Source organism: Poecile atricapillus, chromosome 2, assembly GCF_030490865.1.
Source record: "Poecile atricapillus isolate bPoeAtr1 chromosome 2, bPoeAtr1.hap1, whole genome shotgun sequence".
In the NCBI taxonomy this organism is placed as follows: domain Eukaryota; kingdom Metazoa; phylum Chordata; class Aves; order Passeriformes; family Paridae; genus Poecile; species Poecile atricapillus.
Window position 1 is genome coordinate 124,991,903 of NC_081250.1, and position 26,301 is coordinate 125,018,203.

Consider the following 26,301-nt stretch of genomic DNA (forward strand, 5'->3'; position numbering starts at 1 on the left):
TTACTGAATAAAGAACAAGAGGTTTCAGAGGACATGTATGCAATCCTTCATTTCTTCTAATGAGATCATTAATCAAAGAAAAATTGCTTAAGCCTTTTTGCTTTTACCCTAAAGAAAAGTCACCAAACACTAATAAATGATTGGCATTTTTTGGTATTGGTACCCAATGGTTACTTCTCTGCCTCTAGAGTCACATCTCAGTTTCTCAGTTAAGTGGGTACATGCTCACACAGTGTGACCACATTATGTGTGCTCTTCCATGTGATCAGAGCCTGCCACGTCTCAAAGCAGATTATTCAAAATATAGCTTCAGAATTTTTCAGAACAATTCCTTCAGTATTTAAAGGACTGGGGGGTTGTTGTTTTTTCTCACCCAAGCTGGGACTGGATTTTAAGTTCTTTAGGCAAAAAAAAAAAAAAATTAAAATGCCAAGATGGAAAAATATAAAATTTGTCTTTCTTGACAGCTATAACAGAAGGAAAAAGAGCTTTGGTTTTGTATTTAAAAAATGCTCCATGATTGGTTCTCATCCTACTTCACATTTCAGTGTCCATAAATCATGGCTACATTCAGCAAGTTCACAAAGCAAAAGACATCTGCATCCCTGCTTGGCTGCTATCGTGCCTAAAATGCTGTCAGAGCCATGGCAGCAGTGACCACACACAGACTTCAAAATCTACTAACGCAAGTTTTAACAGCTATTGAATACTCTTAGAACACTTTCCCAAACCCTCTTTTTTCTTTTTAAATATATGGGTCTTTACTTACACTGCAGTTCTTCCAGTACAACAGCAATACCTGCCTAGAATTTAAAATTCTATCTTGAACATTCTATCTATCTTTTTTTAAGAAAAGTCAGGCAAGCAAATACAACAGCAGGGACAGTGATATCAGATGCTCCTTACTCAGTAAGGGCATACACATACAACCTAAGTGTTGCTTTAGTACTGCTGCCTCTGCTTCTTGCTCCAAAACATTAGATACAAAAATTATACTACTTTACTGTTTCTGTCCTAGCTCCACACAAGTGCATGTGAAAAGACAAGAAGCAATGACTGTTGATTTTCTTAGAATATTAGTGAGCAGAAAAGGAGAATAAATTAGTTCTAAATAACAGACTTGTAATAAAATGTTATTTATTACTGCCTCTAAACACCACACATTTTTTTAATTCACAACTGCTGTGCTGCCTAGTAGCAGCAAAGCAGCCAAATCCCCTACAGAGTTTGGCAACATTCAGCCTTAAAAGCCTTACCTTGCTTTGTAGGAATTTACCTGCTTTTCTGCCCTGGTTGGGTAACAGCATCTAAATAGGCTGACAAGGAGTTACAGAAAGCATCAGGGGAAGAAAAGCATCTGTCATGGGTTTGGTGTGTAGGAGTAACAGAATTAATTTTATCAGTCTTTTGGGACTATTCCAATCTGCAGTAAACACCCACTCCTCCCTCTGCTGAACCATCCCTCTGTACCAACCAGTGACTTCAAATAAAAATGCATGACTGAATAAATCATCAATGGCCAGAGACAGCTTTTAAGTACCTCCAAGAACAGAGACTCCACAACCTCCCTGGGCAACCTGTGTCAGTACCTAGTCACTCTCACAGTAAAAAGCTCTTTCCTGATGTTCAGAAGGAGCCTCCTGTGTGTTGGTGTGTGCCCACTGCCCCTGGTCCCGTCACTGGCACTGCTGATAAGAGCCTGGCTCTGTACTCTTTGCCCACTCACTTGAGATATTTCTACACATTGATGAAATCCCTCTGAGCCTTCCCTTCTCCAGGCTGAACAGTCCCAGCTCTCTCAACCTTTCCTCACCAGAGAGATGCTCCAGTCCCTTCAGCATCTTAGGAGCTCTTCACTGCACTGTCTCCTGAACTCAGAGCCCAGAACTGGACACAGCACTCCAGGTCTGGCCTCACCAGGGCTAAGTGGAGGAGGACTGCATCCTGCCACCTGCTTGTCTAATGTGGCCCAGGACACCATTCAATTTCTTCGCCATAAAGGCTCACTGCTGCCTCATGTTCAACTTGGGTGTCCACCAGGACCCCAAAGGCCTTTTCTGGCAAGCCACTTTGCATCCCAGTGGTCCCAGTATGTACTGGTGCCTGGGGTTGCACCTTCCCAGGGGAAGGACTTTGTGCTTCTCTTGCTGAACTTGATGAGGTTCCCATCACAACATTTTTCCAGCCTATTGAGGTCACTCTGGATGACAGCACAAGCACCTTGTGTAACACCTCCATGTTTTGTAGTCTGTGCAAACTTGCTGAAGGTACATTCCTGTCCCATCACTGAGGTCATGAATGAAGATGTTGAACAGGACTGGACCCACTACTGACCACTGGGAGATATATGGCTAGTTACTGGCCTCCAACCCAAGTAAAATTCGTATTATATAGCAGACTGAGAGAAATTATCAGTGAAATAATTCTGTACATCTCCAGCTTTACTAATAACAACAATTTTATCAGTTACAAAAGAAGATCAATTGCCATTAAAAAAAAAAAAAAGTTGGTATAATTAAAAATTCCGTATCTGCCAAATTAAAAAAAAAATTATGTGAACCCAAAAACTAAATAACCCAGAAAGACATAAACCAGAAAAGAAAGCCAACCTTAAAATCATTACTTGCAGGAGGCCTGACTCATGCCTTCTATGAGCTTGAGGTTGATACACCTTACCTGCAGTGTTTCCCTAGCTGTGTTAATTCCCTTCTCAGACTCACTTACTGAAACAATTCCAGAGGGGTGAATAATTACCACCCCATGGTTATATGATAGCATTAATTTTCATGAGTAAGATCTTTGTTATATGAAGACTTGTAATTCACATTTGGTCCCAAACATCATTAATTCAGTTTCTCAATCTAGAAACTAAATAGCTTCTGTCTTTGGGCAAGTCTACACCTCCCAGAGGATTGCCATGCAGAGCACATGAGCCAGTTTAGGCCAAACTTGTCTCCCAAACTGAAATCCAAGGCCACATCAGCACAGCACTGCAGCTCAACTCACTATGCTGACAAGAGGGTTTAGCACACAGTTACACCCAACCTAATAAAAGCAGTTATACTGTTACAATAACCTGGACTGTTTTTTCATCTAATCCTTACCTCCGTTACAGGTACAGGTCAAACTGACTAGACTTTAAGCCAGAAACATCTACAACTTGCTCATTGGTTTAGTCAAGTACAGTTGTCTGTACTCCTAAAAAGTACCACGTTTGCATAAGTGGCAGGAGTCTACCTCATCCACTTCACCCAGAGTCGCTGATGAGTCAAACATGTTGGAGAATGTTTTAAGAGTTTTCAATAAAATCCATAATCTTCTGTATGTGGACTGGCTGAGATTCTGTGAGCCTTGTCTAGCTACTGAGGAAATTAATTACACTTCACTAGAGGCATTTAAGTGAAATTGTGTGCAAACAGCAAGGCTTTCTCAAAGGTGAGGGGGAAAAATTCCTAATATGCTGCACACAGAGGTTCAAGTCATTTATTCTCATCAATCTCAGAACAAAATACTAGAAACAATTTTAACTCTTCTGCCAAGTCATGAGTTTGTAATTCCAGTTTCTGCAGTTCTTGACAGCTAGCACCTGGATTAGGGGAAAAGAGAGAGTTTAACTACTCATCTCCTACAGACAACACTCAAGCCTACCAATGCAGTAATAAGTTTGCCAAGAGGTTTTTTTCCTATCGTGTATGTATGCACGTCCACATATGAGAAAAAGTGTGGCTTGAAGAGTATTTACAGACTTTGACACTGCCAAAAAAGCTCCAGGCCACCTATGGTCTGCTTTGTTCTCCCAAGACACTTTACACAGCATATTCCATTTCTCACTTATCACAATGCCATGGGAAAACAGAACTGGCAAAACTTTTTTTATCCTTAAATGCTACTAGTTTTGTGAGGGTTTTTTCTTCCAAAGGTCATTGGATCTCATAACACTGCTACTTTAATGACAGAAGCAAAAACTAAGGATGAAAATTGATTAGCAGGCTCATTTGCACTGCAGCCACCTTCCTAGGTCTGTGCTGTATTTTCTGTACTAAATGCTGCCTAGGGTGCCTCATTAATATGGACTAGTTGTACCGTTGAAAACCAACACCTGTCCCATGGTATCATTACATTAACTAAACTCTAAAGGAACTATATGGGATGAAAAACTAATAGTGTAGTAAAAAAAAAAAAATGTTTACAGACTTTGGGCTCCAGGAACTTTGGAAGCACTGTCTTGTGTATTACAGAACCGCACAAGGCCAACACCTCCATTTGTGGTTGAAAATAACCACTGAAGAATGATATAAAGTGGGTGGCAAAAACAGTCACAATTGTAAAGTAACCAAGCAAATAATAAGCTGTGTCCATAGGGGATAAAAATACTATAATTTCCAAAATGCACGCTGCTATAAATAAGTTAGAGGCTATTTGCTGCAGCACACAGACCAAGTTTGCAATCACACAGCTATTCTTCGTGCCTGTTTTAAAAAAAGCGAGTTGAAATTGTTCAACAGCAGACAGAGTGGCACCACGTGCATTGTTTGGGCTCGGAGCGATGGTGAATTGCACTATATGGAAGCTTTGTAGAAAAGGCAGCTCCTGACACCTCCTTGAATTTAGTCCTCTTCAGTATAAATAATAAGGCTTCCTTTTTAAGTTGCAGTGTTGGTATGTGGGAACAGGACAACATCATCAGTCGTGCTTACCATTTCTCCCTGGTGTTTGGGCACAGTTGGAGACCAAAGGCTGACCATAGTGCCAAAACCCAAGTTTGCTGATGACTAGTGAAAACCACCTTGGTCCTCAGAGAATTTCAACATGACATTCTCATCATTTTAATCACAGAAAGAGACAGGTTTTCACAATGTGGAGACCAGCTGTCTGGTTATGTTTTCTATAAAAGATACAAACTGGAAAAGATTCAGCAAAGTGTGTGTGTGCACTCTTCATTTTATACTTCAGCAAATTTGAACAGGTCATAATTATTTAACAATTCAAAAATTATAACGTAGTCTAAGTTCATCTTTCAAAATGCAGAGGAATTTTGCCCTCCAGTAAGAAAATGCTTACCTGATAGGTGGGAGAACTTGGAAGAAGGAGCAGAAAAGTACAAAGACTGCTTTGATTTCAGACAGCCATTTAGTGTTACAAATATCAGCATCATGGCACTGATAGACCTAAACCATTTGACCTTATAGGCACAAAGGAAATCTCTGTCACAGAGACTTACAAATTCTCCCAAGTTACTTACTTATGTCACTACCTTTTTTTTTTTTTTTAATAGGCAAGAAATACTTTCCAAACAAATGAAAAAGAACAAACAACCTAAAAAAAAAACCCCTCAGCTGATGACAAAAAAATAAAGATAGCTTTGTGGGAAAGACCAGGTACATGATCATGTTGACTAAGTAAGATTATAATACCAGGTATTTTAGTAAGTCTTCTAATTTCTGATTTAATTATGCATTAATGAGCAAAAATTATTTCAAAAACTTTCCAAAAATGTTAGTAGAAGGAACATATAATCTACTGCTGCAATACAGCAACCTCTAAAACATGGTAACTGCTTAAAAACACACAACAGAACTGCAAATTCTAACAGTTCAGTAGCAAAGCATTGGTAAAAAGCTGAACAATAATATGCAAGTTGAAAAAATACTTAGTAACTTGCATAATGCAAAATAGCTACAATATAAAACTGTAATCAGTTAGAAATGTAACTACATTATATTTATATTGGAAATACATATTAACAATCAGTATTTGAAAAAAAGAATATAGAGAATGAACCTGAATTGGGGATAAATAGTTACCAATGGAGCACATGAAGAAGGGAGCGGAAGGGGAAGGGGAAGGGGAAGGGGAAGAGGAAGGGGAAGCGGAAGGGGAAGGGGATTCATTTCCTGCAAGAGACAGGACATAATTTTCACACTAGATGAGCTGAGTAAGGGAACAGAGCCCAGAGCAATGTGGGCATGTTTAGGTTGTTAATCTACACTTTCTCACATCACTGCCAGGGGGTGGAGGTAAGGGATTCTCGCTTCCAGGAAGAAGGACATGGCTTGGTCAAGAAAAATCATAGCAGGAGGGGGAAACACTGTCATGGTGTCCTCAGTGAGCATCTCTGCAAGTAAATCACCCTCTTTTTGTACACTTGTTATAAATATTGCTGCTCTTACTGTTGGTTTTCTTACCTCAATGCTGTTTCCAATAAATTGTTCTTATCTCAACCCTTAATTTTCACCTTTTTCTCAACTCTATCCCCAGAACAGGAAGTGGAAAGAGAGGAAACAGAAGGGAGCAAGCAAGAAGCATCTAGTTGGGGAAGAGTCTTGGGGCAAGGGGGCACTAAACTGGGGAGTGCTGTTCCTAAACCACGACACATTTTCTCAATCTTCTTGTTAAGCGTCTTTTACAGTGTGAATACTACTAGAAAAACCTGTAAAAAAAAGACTTATCTGTTAGGAATGAAAACTACAACAAAAGGGAAGCAGGGAAAGGAAGAAACCACTGATTTAATACCAATGAGCTAACAGCAATAATTTGAACACCTAACTAGAATGAGAAAATTCTGTCAGAACTGTGCTCATTTCCCTCACACACCAAAATCGGGAGTTAAAAACATGATTCTCAGCTGATCTGCTTTTCTAAGCAAGACAACGTCACAGAAATCAAAAGTCATTTTCTACACCAATTCAGCATCCTGTGCATTTTGTCAGTAACTTCAACATGCATAAATAATTTTTAAGAAATCACTAAGTTTCTATAGGTTGCCAGTCTTTTTCATATGACCTGTTCTTTCTGCATCTGCGTAAGTTTGAAAATGGAACTTGCAAAAGCATCATTTATTGTATCACTAGTACTGCTGGTGAGCAATTTCCTTCTTTCCATTTGAGAATTACATATTACAGATAAGTGCTATTTTGCTGGCAACAGACAGCAAAAAGGAAGTAGATCAGTGTAAAAACAAACATGTATAACTAAACCCAGAATTACTGCAGCAAGATATGTTTTCTTTATATATCACAATAATTGCCCTTTTTTTTTTTTTCCTTCCCTTACCAGTAATACTTCCATCAACATTCAAAGCTTGAAAGCCAAAGGATGTACCAGGCTGGCAGACCAGTACCACTCCAGTCAGCAACAATACAGGACCAGGAAGAAATATATACTCTAAGGAGTAACCATGGTTAAATATGAATTTGATATCCGTGATTCCCCTGGAAAGAAAGAGCAAAGGCCTTGGGAATAGGAGCTGAATGCTGAGTCTCTCAATCTATACAACCTTCCTCCAGTCATTTGGTCATTACATATTGTAAAGGAAAGAGTTACAAAGTTATGTTTACAGCATCTCTCTCTAACCTTTTTCATCGTAATATTGCACCATTACATACACCACAGTCAGGGAAAGGAGGGTTCAGCAAGCAAAGACTGAACCAGGCGCTGCCATGTCCCCTTGTACAAGTGTCTCTGCCACACTGAGAGCAGGATGCTCTGTGTGAGGCCGCTCATTCTGGTTGATGCACTCATTCAAAAAGCATATTCACATGGCATCAAAACAGAGTAGGTAACTCCAAACTTACCCTCCAGCTTAACACATGGTGACTGTTTAATGCACAAACTAGAACTAAACAAAACAGCGTCTTATTGAAATCCTTCCCCATGAAGAGCATCTCTCTTCGTACACCTCTCTTATTTTTTTAGAAAATTGGGTTTTTTTAATCTTACAAGATCTTTTAAACAGTTTCCCATATTACTTTCAACATAAATTTAAGACTGTCTTAATAAAATGAATGTGCTAAAAACAACCAGCCTTACTCACATTACCTAATCTAAGAAACCAGATTAGTTTAAACTGGATTCCATTCTGACCTTATCTATAAAATATTTTAAAAATAGAACAAAAAGAAAATAATTTTAAATGTTTCCTAAATAAAATTCACCCTGGCAGTCATTCAAACAGAGTAAATATTTTGATACAATTTGCAGAAACAGCATTAGGTAATATTTTATGGTGCTCATTAAGCTGTCATGTTCTAAATCACAATCAGCATCAAATGATTTCTTCCCTTCTCTACTACTTAAGTTTGGCAAATATGCACTGTATAAAAGGTGTCAAGTAAAATTGCCACAGGATATACTGGAAATCCCTGCACCAGCTGCATACTAAAGCATAAAGGAAGTGTCTTTCTGATCCTACAGTCTGATAATACTGGAGTTGCTGGAGGGTTACAGCAGTCTTTGAAAATAAAGCTTCATTACCCTGGCATGGAGAGGTGTAGTTTAATCCTCTTTGGAAGCTGGTCCTGCAATCCTACATTTTAGAAAATTGCTGAAAGCTTTTGATGGGAATTGGTCATTAAACAGTACAGGTGCAGATGATGCAAGAGGTAGTGTCAGCACAATCCCTTCCCATATTTTCTGCTTCTCAGGAATTCCATATGATAATGTCAGAAGCAGGTTTTAACAGCACCTTTTTGCCATAGATTAAGTTGATGCTTATTTGGAGATGTAAGACCGACACTTTCTTCTTTAGGACTTCAATTCCGCTGCATGTTAAAAGAGACAAAAAATATACTTTCTTCCCATTGCTGAAAAGGAATTTTACTTTACTACAGACCCTTTCTCATTTGTATAAACTTTGGATATTTAACAGAATTGCTGTGCTGTTGGGATAAAATGCAAATCTAATAAAGAATGTAAGTCAGAGTACATCAAGAAATGAGTTTAATAATTGCAGTATATGTATATATTATGTGAGATCTTGAAATCATAAGGGTAATAAATACTCCTGACACAGTAAATAAACCCCAAATAACAAAATTAAACTGATATTTATAATCAAGTACATCCTTGCCGAACCCCTGTAAGATTTTACCAACAATATATTTGATCTCTAACCAAGCCAATGCATTCTTTCAATCTCAATACCATCAATCCTTATAACAAAATGTAATTTCTGCAATCCTATGAAAGAGATGTCCAAAAAAAAGGAAAATTATCAATGAAAACTAAACAAAAATAGCTAGCAGTTTCTTCAAATGTTTATTCAATTTAAATTTTGCATTACTGTTCTACGGTTTCTTTTCCTTAAAGTTTGTGGTGTTTTGTTTGGGGTTTTGGTTTGTGTGCTTTTGGTTTTTTTTAAAGGTGAAAATTCTCTTAGTAGAATTGAGGGGAAAAAACGTGTTTGTTTAGCTACTTCAAATTTTCCAAGTGAGGGACACCTTTTTTTTTAAGCTGCTTTTTTACCCAAGACAGTCTTTAGGGTGAAATCCTTTCTTATGGCCACATGGTGGTAGCACTACAGGGTGTTTCACTTGGACTTTCCAAGAAATCACAGCTGTTAGGAACAGGACTGAGTAGTTCAAGAGAATAAGTTTTACACTCAAGAACCTTTTGTTTCTTTTCAAGTAAACCATAGCATTTTCAAGGAGCACAGGCCATCATATTAGAAAAATAAAACTGTATTATAATATCATGAAAATAGTTGAGTTCTGTGAGAAAAAAGCCAAATGACCAAGGAAATAGCAAAAGCACATATCCTCAAGAGATACCTCTTTACATAAATGGCAACAGATTGCTTGCTACTGCAATTTTTTTGCAAATTCAGGTAAATTTTAGAAGTTCCAATTCCAGAAACACAATGAATTAGATAAAGTTGGCAAGAATTATTTAAACTATTTGCTTTCTTATTCAATTATTTTTATTTAGAGGATTAGGACTTCTAAATAGCATTTAAACACTTAAGTAGTCTGAGAAAAATTCAGGTTTCTGGTCTGAAGAGAAAAGGGATTTGAATCAGTCACCTACATCTCAAATTAATGCTTTAAGTCATTTAAGTATAGAGTAGCAACACTACTATATCCACTGCCACCACAATCCTCAATGTTGTAAATGCTGTCTCTATTATTTTGGTAACTACTATCTTTAGTACCAAATTTAATTTCTTTAAAAATACCCAGGCTATTAAATTCCATCTCTTCACTCCCACTCAAAAGCAGTGGAGAAGTATAGTTGAGAAGGAAATATAAACAATTTTTATAGGGAACTGCTTGCTTTTATCATTACAAAAGGCAGCCAAAAATATAACTGGCCAAGATCTTCTCAGCCCCAGGCTGTTTAGTGGACAACTGACTCTAAAGCACCTGCTCCAACAACAGTTTTCCTGGGCCTCATCTTTCCCTGTACCTCTGCAACGTGCACCAAAAACTAAGGTGTAAGTTATTGACAGTAAGATGAGAACAAGGAAGGAGTGAACACATGCTTGTTTGCCTATGAGCTTTTTAAGGAAGACATCTTTCATTCCTTCCCCCCAGTCTGTCCTGCCATCTCAGTATTCCAGAGCACCATGACAAAATAATAACACCACACAAGGAAACAGCAAGAAGTGGGTTCAGCATTCACAAAGTGAGTGAATCACAGGGATTTGAAGAGAAAAACAAAGCTGCCCCCTCCCCAAACCTGGGAAGAACTGTACAAGCAAACACAGATCCAGGCAAAGAGGGTACAGTGGAAGCAAGAAAGAGACATGAGAGCATGGAGCCTTGTGCTGAGTCATGCAAGGAGGCAGCTCAGAGCCATGGGCCAAAACTGGAGAGGAGACCAACAGAGACTCATGGTGGGTGTCTGCTCTGGGCAGTGGGATGAAGAAGAGGGAGTGGATGAAGCTTCATTCAAACAAACAGAAACCACCTCACAATTGCAAGCCTTGATTGCCACAGGGCACTTCAAATGTCCTGATGTGTGCTCAAGCAGGAACAAACATGGAGGGGAGCAAGCAATCAGAGCGAGTGTCCTGGTGACATTTTCTTGCCAGAGGTGCCAGACAACCCAAGTAGGACAGGTTTTCTGCTGGACATGTTACACACAGGCAGACAAGAACTGCTTGGGAATGCGATAACTGATGTCTGTCTCAGCTGCAAAGACCACCAATGAGAGCTTTCATGCTGAAGGGAAGTGAGAAAGTAAAGCGGCAAAAGACAGATCTAGGCTTCAGGACAGTGGACTTTGGGTTATCCAGGGTAGAGAAGCTGTTCTGACATGAAAAAGTGCCCAGAAGACGTCAAAGATCTATAAAGACAAACTCCTCAATGCTTCACAAGGGTCTTTCCCAAGGTGCAGACTGAGCAGGCCTGGCAGAAGGCTGGTGCAGCTGAACAGGGAGCTTTCGCCTGACCTTGACCACAAAACCAAACGAATGGTCGGAGATTGAGACTAATATAGAAACACTCCTCAGACATGCAAGAATGGGATCGGGAAAGGCAAAGCTAATCTCCATTTGGAATTTGCAAGAGATGCAAGCAGCAACAAGGGCTTTATTACTACAGTAGCAGCAACCAACTAAGAAAATATTTGCCTGCTGCCAAATGGGACGGGCATAGACTCAGTTCATCCTGGGACATCAAACACATTTGCTCTGAAAGTCACAGACCTGTCAAAAAAAGAAGCTGAGTATAAAAGTGCTCTTATAAAATACTATCACAGACTTGCACACAAACATGTGATTATTTGTTAAATCTCTTTTTGTTAAATCAATTATTTCAGAACCGATTATCACAGGAATCATATTTACTGTTTCAAAAACAGTGACATTGCAGATTAAGAAAGATGCTCCTCCTCTCTTAGGGGAAACAGAGGGATAAGAGATGGACTAAAATATTCTGATGTTATGAATTTTAAAAGACCATGTTTTGCCTATGTATTAAAAAATAAGTGCTAAAGCAACCTGGAGACAAATTTAATAGACAAGAGATCTTTGAATAATACACAATTATAAGGTGCCAAAGACAGTTCAGAAAGCTTATAAATGCTATTTCCACTAGAATGCATTGCTTTCTTATCCTTTAGCTCTCAAAATACTGTATTCCCTAGCATAACTGTTCTAGTTCCATCACAGATGTTCTACTTCGGGACAGAGTGAAACTTGACACCAAAATCTATATAAAATCACCTGCTACAATATGGAATATCTGACCACATTAGCACTGATCATCTGCTATGAAAAGCATTATCACAAATAACATGTGAAGTCCCCAGTACATCACCTCATGTATCTATGCTTAGCAGAGATAGCTACTGCCTAAGAATACTTACATGGGATTGAAGTTCCACATCCACAAAACTCCCAAGTATTTTAATAAACAGTGCTTGACAACTATTTCCCTTTTTTCAGTGACTAAACACCCAGTAACTTCCTTTGCTCATCACAAGTTGGAAAAACATGGATAGCAATAATGTAAATGTGTAAAGGAATCTGAATTCCAGACAATGATGATCTATCCAGATCTGTTTATGACCAAATAACAAATTTTCATTCTGCACATTAACTTACACAGTTTAAACCCCAGTATCCAAGGTCATTCCAGAAGACATTCAAGTCCCTTAGCTAAGAATTTCAGGATGTCATTCACAGATATCAATCACCTACCGTAAGTTTATTACTTACTTTCCATCAACTTCTGGTCTTTTGCACACACAGTGAAACTTGCCACCAAAATCTATGTAAAGATCATCTTCTACAATATGGAATATTTGACCAATAGCAATTTTATCTTTGGCAGGCCCCATCTGAATTAAAGGAGAGCGTCTCAACATGGATGCAAAGGATTCTGATTTCTCTGAAGGAACCTACAGATGAACAATAACAAAAAAATAAAAAAAAAATCACAAAAGATGCTGTCTGAAAGAGGATTTAAATTAAACTTTCAACATACAAAAAGGCTTATTCACTGAATAGCAAGTAAAGATTTCACATGTTCATCACATTTTTAGCAAGACTTCTAAGGAAGCATCTGGTACCTTTCTCCAACTCTAAACACTTTACCCATTAAAGGTAAAGCTTTCACTAATTCAGTCAAAGAAAAGCATAACAGTGTGCATCTCCTGAAAACATCTGCCAGTTCTGCTACTGGTTAGGTAAGTTAATTTAAAAATGCATTCGAAATGTAAGAGATATTTACAGAAAGCACACCGCTCATCTCTTGGTTATCTCCTCAATGAAAACCAAACCTGAATTAGTACCTTGCAGCTATTCATGCAAGTATTTAATAAAGAATAATGCTTAAGTCTTTATTTTGAAGAACAAAACCATTTTGCAAAGGCAGCAAACCACAGGATGGATCTAACATTAAAAAAAAAATTAACCATCACTTCTCTCATTTTTCACTCTACAAAATCAAAGTAACTAAATAAACAAAGCCAGTTTTTTCTCATAGAGCTTTGGGAAAATGCAAGAACACAAACCTTCCTGCTATGCTTCATGGAATGGAAGATCTCTGTCCTGTAACCTGAGAAAACTTACCATCATAGGCTTACTGTCATATGCTGGGTGAAAATATCCAGTTATATTAAAGTGAGACTCAATCTCCCACATGTCATCCCTGATATCCTGACTATGACCACTTTTTAAGATTGCCACCTTTGAGATGCAATTAGTAAGAAAAGCCTACTTGCTAGGAACAAATGAAAAGGAAGAAGCATTTTTGGGAGCAACACATACCTGAAAGTGAATCTAAGGAATTCATTTTATAGATGGCTAAATAGATTAAAAAAATTATAACCTATTAATTTTCCCCACATTTAGTATAATTAAGTGATACTAATTACTTTGTGCAAGATTTCAAACTGTTTTGGAACCAGAAGAACTAAACTGAATAATCAAGCAATTAAACGGTTAAGGGCTCTGCCAGCTTCAGTAACACACTTTCCCATTGACTGCTTCAGGTGGATGCTGAAAATCCATCTACAGTTTCTATGAACAGAGAATAATGCCATCATTTTCCACTTGCACTTTTGGAAACTTTTATTCTTAGGGAAGTCAAAACAAGAGACAGTTTTGAATTCCAGCTCTGCTGGAAGACATAAACAGCCTGGATTGTTCTGACAGGACAAAGCCTCGGGAATTACAAGCTAGAGATCTGACACCTGGTACATTTGCTGCTTCAGAAACAGGAGCTGTTAAATGCAGCATCCCAAGGACAAGGGCTGAAAAAAGTGCAACATGTGCATACGTGTATACAAACCAGAAAAAGAAAGCATCTGGCCATGGTAAACCACAAACAGAGCAGTAGGATCTTACACAGGAAAGCTACTATCATATACAGTTCCAAACATAGCATTGGTTGAATTTCACTATGCGTTCTAAATTCAAATACATGAAAATTAATTACACAGGATGCATTTGTAAGTGCATCAAGAAAAATATGCAAAATTCTGGAAACAGTAAGAGGACATATTTAAATGGGATTTATTATATTAATTAAGGGGACAGCAGAAAATTTTAAATTGGTGTATAAATCATAAGATAGAAGTAAACATTTCAAAATTTACATCCCCCTCCAAATTAGTCTCTCTGGGCAGGGGATTACAAATCAATGTTCACATTGAAATACCAAAACCTGTTTTAAGGGAAACTAAGGCACAAAAAAACCACAAAATTCAGAGGTCTTCCACTGAAGGGCAAACATAAGAACATGGCAGCAACACAAACTCAGGATGACAAGGACTACTATCATATCATCCCAGATTATTTTCAATTTTTTTCATTGCAAGGCACACTAATAAGAAAATTGGTCCAAAGAAAAAACAAACGAACAAAGAAACAAAACAACAACAACAAAAACCCCCCACAACCCACAAAAAACCAAACAAAACCACTCACAATAGTAGGATGTTATAATTTGCAAGGTAACAAACAAACTCCACCACTAAATTTAGATCTTGGGTGAAGAGCAGCTTTATCTAGATACTTCAGCGGGAGGTGAGGAGGTCCACCTATGGTTTGAACTAATTTAATCTATGCTAGTGGAATCAGACAGCACACCAGATGATCCATACCACCAAATGAACTGCCTTTTCTTACACTTAGATCATTTGAACAAAGCCTGAGCTAGCAGAGAGAATCAAGAGAACTTCTCAGTTTGGTCTGAAGGAGATTTTCCTACATTATCTACACAGATGTCATTAACAGTGATATCAGAACACACTGAGCAACACTGAGATTTTTTTGCTAAGCAGTGCATACAATTCATAGTAAATCACAATTACACTCACTAAATGGCATTCACCTCATTCGTGCTGCCTTCATACAATGGCACACTCTACACAGCCTCTAATATAGGGCTCTCTACACTAAAAAAATCTCACAGAACTTCATGAAGATGCGTACACTAATATCTTATGGATTTCCTGTTTTCATCACCTAAAAATGGTCCATTCTAGTTAATAACATCTCTCTTTCTTTGTGTCCCCAGCAAGAAAATATACAGATGAAAAATTCTCCCATGTGCAAACTTGCCTGTGAAATAATGTCTGTACACAACAGTGACAAATGCTATCTTTACACAGTGACAGATGTGCTTATTGCCTACTAAAAACAGATTAAAGTAAAATACAGATGATAATGTACAAAGAAATTTTTTGCCATTCTTCACTGTGGACAGTTTTCCAAGAAGCCACCAGGAATCTGTTAGAATTCTATCACGGGCCTACAAGTCTGCAGTGCTCTCTATTCTGCATCCTGGAGAGGATCTGCTCAAGAGCACAAATAGCTGATTTATTTATACAATAATCCTCAAGAGATGCCATTAGTTACTGCCATCAAGGACTCTTTTGTGGACAGTCTAGAAACTGAGTGAGATAAAATGCAGTATTTTCTCCCATTTTCTGCATAACCTAGAGTAGATCTCATTAAAGAGCAATTTATCTCACACATTTAAAGAGATTTAATGACATTTTGAGTGCTTTCCTTTACAACTTCTAAATCTCCTTAACTGGATTCTCCACAGTAGCATCATGGAAAAATGCTAACAGTGTACAATAATAGGGCAACACACTTTATTAAGCACTCTACTTTTCTGACTCTCAAGGAGTGTTGGCCATGCAGCTCTGATAGATGATGCATTGATAACATGTCAAGTCGCAAAAACTGGAGATTACAAAATTCAGAAGCATAAATGGCACATTCTTTCCAAGTACCTGAAGTATAAAGGCTTTTTTTAACCCTCCTGCTTAAATGCCAAATCTGTTTAATTTTCCTTCTAATTTCTGGATTTTAAAGTGTTTTTTTGTAAATATTTGAATACAAATAACTTTCAGCATGTATAACTTACTGAAGAAAGAGCAGGTCTTTCAGCAACAGAACTCTCCAAGAGGATACATATTAACCACAGAGGGGGAAAAGTCATAGATTTAAACCCCAGTAGGATCCAAACAAAAGAAGTAACTCCAACGGAGGAATGCAACATACTATTCGTGGAGCAAAGCCTATGACTGTACAAGCAGGGTGGCCCTATCCCACCCACTGAGCAAAATATCTGAAAACCCAGGCTACGTGCTTTATGCCTGCTTGCAAAGGCAAGTAGAATGCACACTGGAATGTGAGAAATATGTATGAGAAAAGATGGGAGATTGGTAATCTGATTGCTACAATTAAGGGGTGAATGACATATAAACATCAAGCAGCATGCAAAGAACACAACCCTCTGTAACTATCAAATTGGTTTTCCTCAGCACTATCATCCATAGCTAGACAGACCTTTCTGTCCAAAGTTAATTCCATGAAACAATAAAATGGAAAAACCAACTTGCAGTAATAAATTGGTGTGAATCCTCAATAGCTAAGGGCCCCAGCAGCTTGCATACCCAAAATGGGACTGGAAAAGGCCTTGAGCAACCTCAGCTATGTTTATCCTGCTTGGAGCAAGGGGTCTGAACAGATAACCTCCTGAGATTACTTTCAACATGTATTACTTTACTTAGGAAAGATGACTGGAGCCTGCAATAAAGAATATTAAAACAAAATCCAACATATTAAGCTACCCACTGAACAAGTATATATTGATAAGGCACTTATTTCAACAAGCAACCTAAAAGATTCTACTGTCTGCTAGCCCATAAAACCTTAATTTTCCTTCCTTTTAAATACTGAAGATGTTTACTGTGGCTTAGATATAAACCTGAACCCTAGGATCGTTTTAAGTGTTGAAGGTATTACTAAGGTAACATCTCATAGAGATTCATGCAGTTTATTTATCAAATTTCTCTCTCTTATTATTTTTTACTTGAATGCAACAAGCTGTATTTAAGTCAGAACTCCATCACGCAGAAGAATATCACCTTAGAGACAGCAGAACCAATTCAGACACTATACCACAAAATCTGACATCCCACAGTTAACAGCTTTCCATACAGAAGCAGATCAAGAAACATTGCCAATTTGAGAACTCTCCTGAATTTATCGAAGAATAACCATCAAGCTTTGTTTTCATCAACACAGTTTCCCTGACACTAAGGTTATCCCAAGAAACAGCACTGAATGCTCACGAGGAGCACCAAGTGGACTGACATGTGACTACAGTGACTGAAATTTCAACACATAAGCATACAAGCAATTACATCCCAAAGTGTTTTCTGTAGTTGCTGCCCTCTTTTTATACATTAAACAATTTGTTCTAATGCTGATAAGTCCTATTTGAGAAGCTCCATGTATCTTATTCTCAACTCAGAATATAACTACTCAAACTTAAGGCATCACACCTTTAGCTTGTCTAAGGGGTGAAAAGCTCTCAGTCTCCCCTCAACCAAACAAGTTCATGTAACTTTGCTACCTTCAATTTTGAACATGTTCACAACTTTGTGCCTAGCACTAACCAGTGATTTTTAAAGCTTTCCCAAAGAAAAACAAAAACTCTGCTTCCCTTATTAGTAGGAAAGAAACATTTAGGGAAAAAATATTTCTAAAATGTAAGAGCTGACATTAGCATTTATTACTTACTCTAAAAATACAGCCAACCTCTAATACATGCCTAAGCTAGATTTCTTAAAAACTAACCAAGCTTTGAATATTCAGGATCATTCCACTGAATTAGCCTTTATCTACTAAGACACCATTCCAACTAAACCTGCAAAGCCCTCCACACCTCGAGCAGTCATGGACATTTTGTTTCCTCCTCTAAGGTAATTCTGAACTGGGCAAAACATATCACACTGCCCACCTTGGGTCTATACCACCTGTACTTCTACCCAAGGGACAAGGTGACACATAATTGTTCTTTTCCTTCCTTCAAATTTTTTAATCCCTGTCCCAGAGTTTAGATACATCCTGAGATACAGAAAACACCACTTCAGTATAGAGCACTAGCTACAGTACTATACAGCCTACTCCTTTGGACAAGGCTTGTGCCTACCATTATTTTTTCTAACAACACAAACTACAGTTCCGCAGGCCAGGGGTAGACCTACTTGTTTATTATCAACAAATACAATAACAAGGAGTAAACAATAAGGAGGAACAAAATTTGATGAATACTTGTACTTGCAATATACAGTACATGACTTGCTTGTATCCTGTAGTACATGGAAGAACAGGTTGCCCAGAGAAGCTGTGGATGCACTTCCAGCCCTGGAAGTGCTTAAGGCCAAGTTGGATGGGGCTCTGAGAAACCCGGTCTAGTGGAAGATGTCCCTGTCCATGGCAGGAGGGTTGGAACTAGATGAGCCTTTAGGTTCCTTCCAACTCAGGTCATCCTATGATTCTGTGAAATCAGAAGTCTAAGATGAAATATAACTCAGAACCATCTTTTGGACTTGAATATGAACAGCAATACAAAGACAGGAACCATCTCTTTTTCATCTCCATTTTAGTATTTGACAACCATTGGAAAAGGTACCAAATTACTTGTTATCCTTTTATTTGCCAATGACATTCATCATGTGCAATATTAAGGAAGACAATCTGCAAATTGCTCATTAACACATGCCACTCATACATGGACAATACATGCAATAGACACCAGCATGACACCAGTAATCCAAAAATGTATAAGGCTATTTTAGAATGTTTTTCAAGGCCAATGTTTAATTCCACAATATGCACCAAGGCAAATTTTAAAATACTATTATTTAAAAACTCCAAATGTTTATGGATAAAACAGACAGGTGAAACAATAAACAGAGTAGAAAACAGGAAGATCGGATTAGACAAAGCTGTATAAGAATAAACAAGGACACAGAATTTACCTAGTATACACATAACAAAATACAAAAGCCACAAAATTCACCTACTAATGTTCATAAATAATAGCTCATCATCCCACATACAGCACAGGCACAATGATAACCAAAGCCAGCATGAACACAGAGTCTATGATTTAAAGTCCACTGTCTGTTTTGCATTTATCCTCCCAAGACTGGTTTTTCTTCCTCCCCAATGAGTGGCCTGAGGTTTTGTTCCATTAAAAAAATATATCAAAAAACTGAAGTTTATGCTGTTTCTCCACAGATTCAATTTACAACCCACAGTGGGCAACCACAAAGACACGACAGACCTCTTCAGTTTCCTTTAAACAAGAGACTTTTCCACTTCATTCTGTACAAAAACATTAAAGTGAAGAATGGATTTAAACTTCTTGTTAACAGAAAGTTTTGAAGACTAAATACTGAACAAAGCTTAAACAAAAGCAAGACTGGTGTTATTTAATAAAACTACTTAAGGGAAATATTCCAAACAGAGAGTATAAAACAAGGATTTGTGATTCAAAGCAGTAATTTAGGGAAAAATCTAAGATTAATGACTGCAAAGTCACAAGGAAGAGCTTTGAAATCAGTCAAGGAGAAAACTGTAAGTATGCCTGCTAGATATTTACAAGATATACAGATATATATCTATATATATATACACACAAGATATTTTAAAAAAGCTTCATATGAAATCACTTCCTATGCAAAAGTTGTTACAAGGCCAAATTTCCATTAAGACAACACTTCCACACCAGCTAGTGTATTCTGAATTCTATAAGGGAATTATTTTAGTTATAAGGATTCTAGTCTAATATTAATTATTTAATATCTACAAGCTAGTACAAGGAATAACAGTGTAACTAAGAGTTCCAGCAGACACCATATTCTTTCATTTCTTCCCAGCCTGAGTAATTATCTGAATTGCACCACCAACGGTAGCAAATTCCTAATTCTATAGTTTTGGAATAAACATAGATAGTATCTGTACCCAACTTTTTAAAGGTAAGTTTTGAAAAATGTAGGAGAGGGGAGAAGAAAACAGAACCACTTTTTAATACAATGTGGTACTACAAAAGTGATATTCAAGAAGAACACAAAGAGCACCAGAAGATTTTCCTCTAAAACTGTAGTAATTGGAGGGAAAAAAATCTTTCAGATTTTATGATTGTAAAAAGCAAGAGAAACAGCTCTGTTCTGCCTATGAGATAAATTGACTGCTATATATTCATTCTTTATTTATTTTTTATTAACTTTCAAAAACTGCATACTTCAGGTTTTAATTGTACAGTTATTTCTTATCACAATTTTAAAACTGCAAGCACCCCTAAAGCATGACCCAAAAGCAAAGCAAATTATGCTGTTTCAATCAAAAGAGAAACATCCATACATTCTCCTCAGCACAGTGAAAAAATACGGTTTTATTTTAAAAAGCAAACCAAACAAAAGTCATCAGCCAAAAAGGTTGAAAGTAAGAAGCTGAAATAAGGCATTTAACAGTCCCTTGATGAGTAGTAACTGTTTTGGCAAAGCATCACTCCAACTTCACTCCAGATAATAAAATTCTATATTTTACTGTCAAAGCCTAATAGTATTTTGAAAAAAAACCCTCATGAGAGCCCTGAGTCCTTGTTTTTGTTCGTATTTCAGGATTAGGCTTTAAGGTGCACAGAACTCCACTCTCACTGCTAACTTGAAGGTGAAATCTCGTAGTGCTACTGCATATACGTGCTGGAAGTCTCAAAGTCCCAGCATACCTGTGAGCATAATGAGCTGAACTCTCTGGAGAAGAGCACCCTCTCCCCTGTGGAACAGTTCAGACAGCATGATCTGCTCCATAAGCCTTCTTTGCAGTTTCAACAAAACAATCTGACAGTATTTTAAATCTTAATTGTACTCAGAGCTGCTCTTGCCTCTCCATTTGAAATCAGCTGAGCTATGAGCACTAGAATATAAAGAATATTCTACTTAGTTATCAATTTAGACCTAAATAAACTACAATAACACTCATAAAAAGCCTCTAGGAAATCCCATTTAGCTGGATATCTACCTGCCCTCATAAGGCTGAAACCACCGAAATAACACTGGAATAGAAACTTGCATGTTGCTTTCTTATACACACATACTACAATTAACACTTTTTTCACAGAATGGTTTGGGCTGAAAGGGACCTTAAAGGTCACCTAGTCCTAATGGGCAGGGACATCTGCCACTGGACCCGGTTACTCAGAGCCCCATCCAACCTGGCCTTGAACACTTCCAGGGATGGGGCATCCACAGCTTCCTATTCCAGCACCTCACCACCCCCACCATTCTTCCTTTTGTCCAACCCAGCTCCACCCTCTTCCAGTTTAAAACCACTGCCCCCATCACTACAGGACCTACTAATAAAGACTGAGAGAGACACTTTATGTTGAAAGTACAAAGCAAGGTCTTGCCAGAGCCTTCTCTTCTCCAGGCTGAAGAACCCCAAGTCTCTCAGCCCGTCTTCTTCACAGGAGCAGTGCTCCAGCCCTGCAACCATTTTTGTGGCCTCATGCAGACTTGCTCCATCTTTCACATACTGGCGACCTCATAAGTGGATGGAGTACTCCAGGTGGGGTCTCATGAGGGCAAAGAGTATTTGTCAAATTTTAAGTCCACAAATTTACCTGAAAGACACACTTGCTAGGGTAAATGCCAAAGTCTCACTGAAATTCAGTGCCTTATGTCAGTCATAGCCTAGATGGCCCCAGTGATCATCTCCAGCCTAAAAACCAATAGTCTAAGCTTCAGCTACGTAAGTGTGCATTATACTTTCAACAACACAAATACCACACAAGCCATAAAACCTTCTGGCACATAAATTCTAAAGAAGAAATACAAGAATTGTACTGCTTCATTGGCTGCCACCTAGGAAGAACTGTAATTAAGAACAAAGCTACTGCACAAAAATATCTACAGGGGTATTTTCAAATTCATGTAATGCAGGAATAAATTCTTTTCACTGAAGAGCATCTTCATTTTGTCCAAGGTACAGTTCCTGTTTACCAGCCTTTCTCATCCTAAAAATAAAAAATATGGAGAGTACTAAACTTCATTTTTACCAAGAATAGGATTGTTCATATTTAGTAGCATTGTCCAAAGGGAAGCAAACACAGTTATAGGAAGTTATAAGGGTTGTCGTACTTGGCAAAGAGCATTGGAAGATTTTGCTTGGCTACAGACACAAATGTTAAGCCAACTTCCCAAAGTGAAATTATATGCTTTTTAAAAGTGTTTAAAATCATATTTTGATTGCAGATTAGGAAAGGATTACACTTCAATTTTAAAAACAATGAAAGTTTCATCATACACTGCTTGATATAAATTTATGTTCATTAACAACCTTCCATCAAGCTCCATATTTTAGTTACTCACTGCAATGCTGATTGATGAATATAGCATATTCCAAACCTAGTTTAATTTTTGCATACAGAACAACTTCTAATTAAAACTATCTAAGCTGTGCTATATGTTTGAACGTATCTATTTGTGCATATATATATCCATAATAATGAACAATGTAATATTGTAAACGAAGCACATTTTTAAGAGAGATGCAATTAACAATTAACCAAATACATGTGGTACTAAACCAGTAAAATACCATGTTGAAAACTACCTTTGTTTCTCATAATTACACCTTTCAAGAAGGATCATGTACATCTCAAAAGAAAAAAAATAAGATCACAGGAATAGGATTTGGGTGCTGTGCCTAATATTCAACAGGTTTTCCTGAACTGTACTTTTAGTATCATAACTTCTTCATTGTCTAGAAACCTCCATTGTTAAAGCTATTTGCAGGTTTTTTCTATTTGAAGATAACCTTATCACTGAGATGCAGTATACAAACTATTCTTCTACTCATGAAAGAGCATAATTATGCAAAATACTTTGTAAACATATTTAACTTACCAATGCCTTACAACATGCTACTAACTCAAGTGTAGCAGCACTGTTCAGAAAACAAATGCCATTTTTTTCAATTAACAGATTAATCTTTTATGTCCTACAACAAATACCATGCTATCAGAGTAAATGCAAATAAGGTTGATTTTTTTAGTCAATTATGGTCATCTCTGCCCATTATCAGAAGAGTTAAAGGTTTACACTATTGTGTTTGAGTCTGGGTGTTTTGGTATTATATACAGCGACACACATGACTAAAATGTAAAAGCATACTTTTCTTTTTTTCCTGTGACTTTATATAACTGAGCATGTGCTTAGGAGGAACAGCATAAAACATTAGAGGACATCTGGGGAGGGGAAGGTCAGCACAGCTGTATCACAAAAATTAAGCATCTTCTGCTTCTAGGTCCTTTCTTGAAACTTTTCATCAATCAGCTGCCCATTTAAAACCAGAAAGTCATATTGCTAACACCCTATAATGCTACCCAAACCACCAAAGCTTAGCCAACAAGTCCTCTAAATGTACAATCTGCTGCACTGGTTGACTCAATACCAGCTTCTTTGTGCTTGTAGTAAAAGGAAGGTTTTCCATTTATCTTCACATTTTGACTGGATACACAGCAAAGAAACTGCAAAACAAGACTTTCATAAAGAATTTCAAATGCAGCTTTGAAAATATGCTGTTGACTAGCCAGGTGGATCATTTACTAAACAACGCTGAGCTCAGACTTTATTTCACAACACAAAATAGCACAGAATTTGGTCACAATAAAACAGCTTGTTTTTCTTGAAATTAAATAACTTCTATATAGAATTTAAAACATGAAACATTTATCTGTATTTTCTTTTAAGGATAACTTTATAGCAAATAAATAGAACATTAGCATCTAAATCACAGGAAGTAGGTGAACCTACTGCAGTGGATTATGTCAAAAAGAAAATCTAACCAGATGAGCACACACAGTCCTGAGAACAATCCATGGGGTTTTGAGCCCAGTATCTGCCTTTCTCCATTTATCACTACCCTGCTCTTCCAGACATTTTTTTTCCAGGTTCCTAGGGGACAGAATGCTGTTTCAATAGTCATAAGAGGAGAATAACCAGGATCTCCCACAGCAACAGGGGATGTAAATAACCTGTTGATAATAGTAACCACTAGAAAGCATTTCAATTCCTATTTCACTGTCACATTATGGTTACATGCACCTTCCTCCAGATATCTCACATGCAGTCAATCAAGCCTAGGCACCTGACATGCACTTCCTTTTCTTCATGATACTGGCAGTCCCAAGACCATTTAATTTTGGGGATTTCTCTCTGACAGCCAGTCATCAAAGGCATATCACTCATGGACCTCCAGCAATGCCAAAGCAACCACTCGCCAGCCCGGAGTTATCTGAAGGAGCAAGTTCCAGAGACAACTCTTCCAGCTGTAATCTTCATCTTGCTCAAGTCAACCACGGACAAAGGGTCCAGGGCCTTCCCACATCAATTTTATTCCTGAGTACCTGACTGTGATAGGCAGCAGTGACAGTGTTGCTGTCTTAATTATAATTAAGTCCTCCAAAGGGGCAGCATGCATGATTCCTCTGTTGTCCAACATCAGAAATACTGTCTACTCCCTTCAGAGAGTACTGCCCCAACACTGTGTGAGTTTTACAAAATCCTGTCATGCAAAGACTTCTGTCACATGCAAAGCAGGTCATCTGACAGACCCAGCTATGCCTTCAGCTGGGACAAGCCCAAGTCAGAACAAACAAGTTTTGGTGCCTCAACCAGAGCATTCACAAGACAGAATTGCTCCTTCACCGAGGTCAAAAGAAGGACAAACAGGTTCATTTCTACTTTAATATAAACCAGCATGTCAAGCAGATCCTGCTGAGAGGATGCTGAGACAGCTGTGACACAGTCCTTATTTAGCACGAACCTGAAAGCATCAGGACATGTTCACAGCATAGCTTGAGCACACATAACCCAAGTTTCTCAAACACAGAATTACAATTTAGCAAAGCAAATTGAGAGAAACTTCCAGGTAAAGACTACTCATTCCAGATCCCCCAAACCTCACAGCTGGCAAGTCCCTCTCTCAGTCAGCAGTTTTCAGCACTTGAATGCTGGCCAGAAGATAATCCACCTGAAACAGTGACCTCTGTGCTTGGCATATAGGTTTTATAAAATGCTGTCATATTTGTAATTGAACAAAGAATGTTATTTATTAGTTATTTATTAGCACTAGCAAAGCACTCCAGTCACACAAAAATTACAGGTATTCTAAGAAATATTACACTATGAAAATTACAAGTAAAAATTGCACTAAATATTAAGCATTTTTGCTCTCAAATAACTGCAACTTCAGCAAAATCGTCCTCTAAATGCTAACTTAGGTGGGCAGACTGAGAAATATTTACCATCAATTATTAGATGAAAATAATTCTAATTTTTTTTTTACTATTTGATTTCAAAATGTCCAGTGTCACACATTTATTTTAAACTGTGGATGTCCAAATACTGCACAAGCAAGACAACTACACATTCTTTATAAAGATACCCATGTGGCTTTCAGAAATGTAATACATTCCTTTTAACTTGTCACTTTTGTGTTTCAGTTTTTAATTTCTCCCCTAAAATATAAACAGAAAAAACTGCTCTTTATATGGCCTATGAAAATATTTTTGTATTTTCTTTCTTAATGAATACTGATATTTCATTTTTTAAATAGTGACACTTAAATATACAGACATCTTCCTCAAATTTACTAATCCTTTCACAAAGAACCCACGGCTAAGTTAATTTAAAAACATGTATCTGCCTGGAAGAATAATTTCCAATCTCTTCCTTTCAGAAATTAGATATTATAATATACTGATACCAATCCAAACCCTTCTATCTGAACTTTACACTAAATCAGTTACGTTTCTTCTTAATACCCGCTTTCCCTTCCAACACGGTATTCAAGGAATTAAATAGGAAATTCCTCCACCGCGCTGCTTTTGCTGCGCTATCTGGAAACCAGCGGCGCCCTCTGCTGTGCCGGGCGGGGATGTTCAGCCAGGCCTGGCTGCAGCCTCCCTGCCCAGCTGGGCCCCGCAGCCCGGCCGAGCCAGGCGCTGCACATCCCTCCCTTTGAGCAAGGACAACTTTCTGCTCGTGTAACCAGCCCCTGACACGCACCTGATGCTTGTACCCTGCTACTCTCACATGAAAAAGTCCCATCAGAGCAGCTTTATCACACTGTGACACATATAGCGGATTAGCAGCAAAGTTAACTTAATGATAGCCCATTTCCACCTAAAAGAACACTTGACTAACTTCACCACTCATATCTGAAACATTTTTAGACTACTTAGTTCACAGTGAAGGAAA

At 37.8% G+C, this 26,301-nt stretch overlaps 1 protein-coding gene across 1 annotated transcript in view; it reads right to left on the reverse strand.

Annotated features, from left to right (window-relative positions):
• The window catches only part of TPD52 (tumor protein D52), a 120,496-nt gene that overhangs the window by 48,749 nt on the left and 45,446 nt on the right, over positions 1-26,301 (reverse strand). The window contains exon 2 of the mRNA XM_058832607.1: positions 12,440-12,621. Coding sequence (XP_058688590.1) covers positions 12,440-12,621 — 182 coding nt within the window. The remainder of the gene's footprint in view (positions 1-12,439; positions 12,622-26,301) is intronic.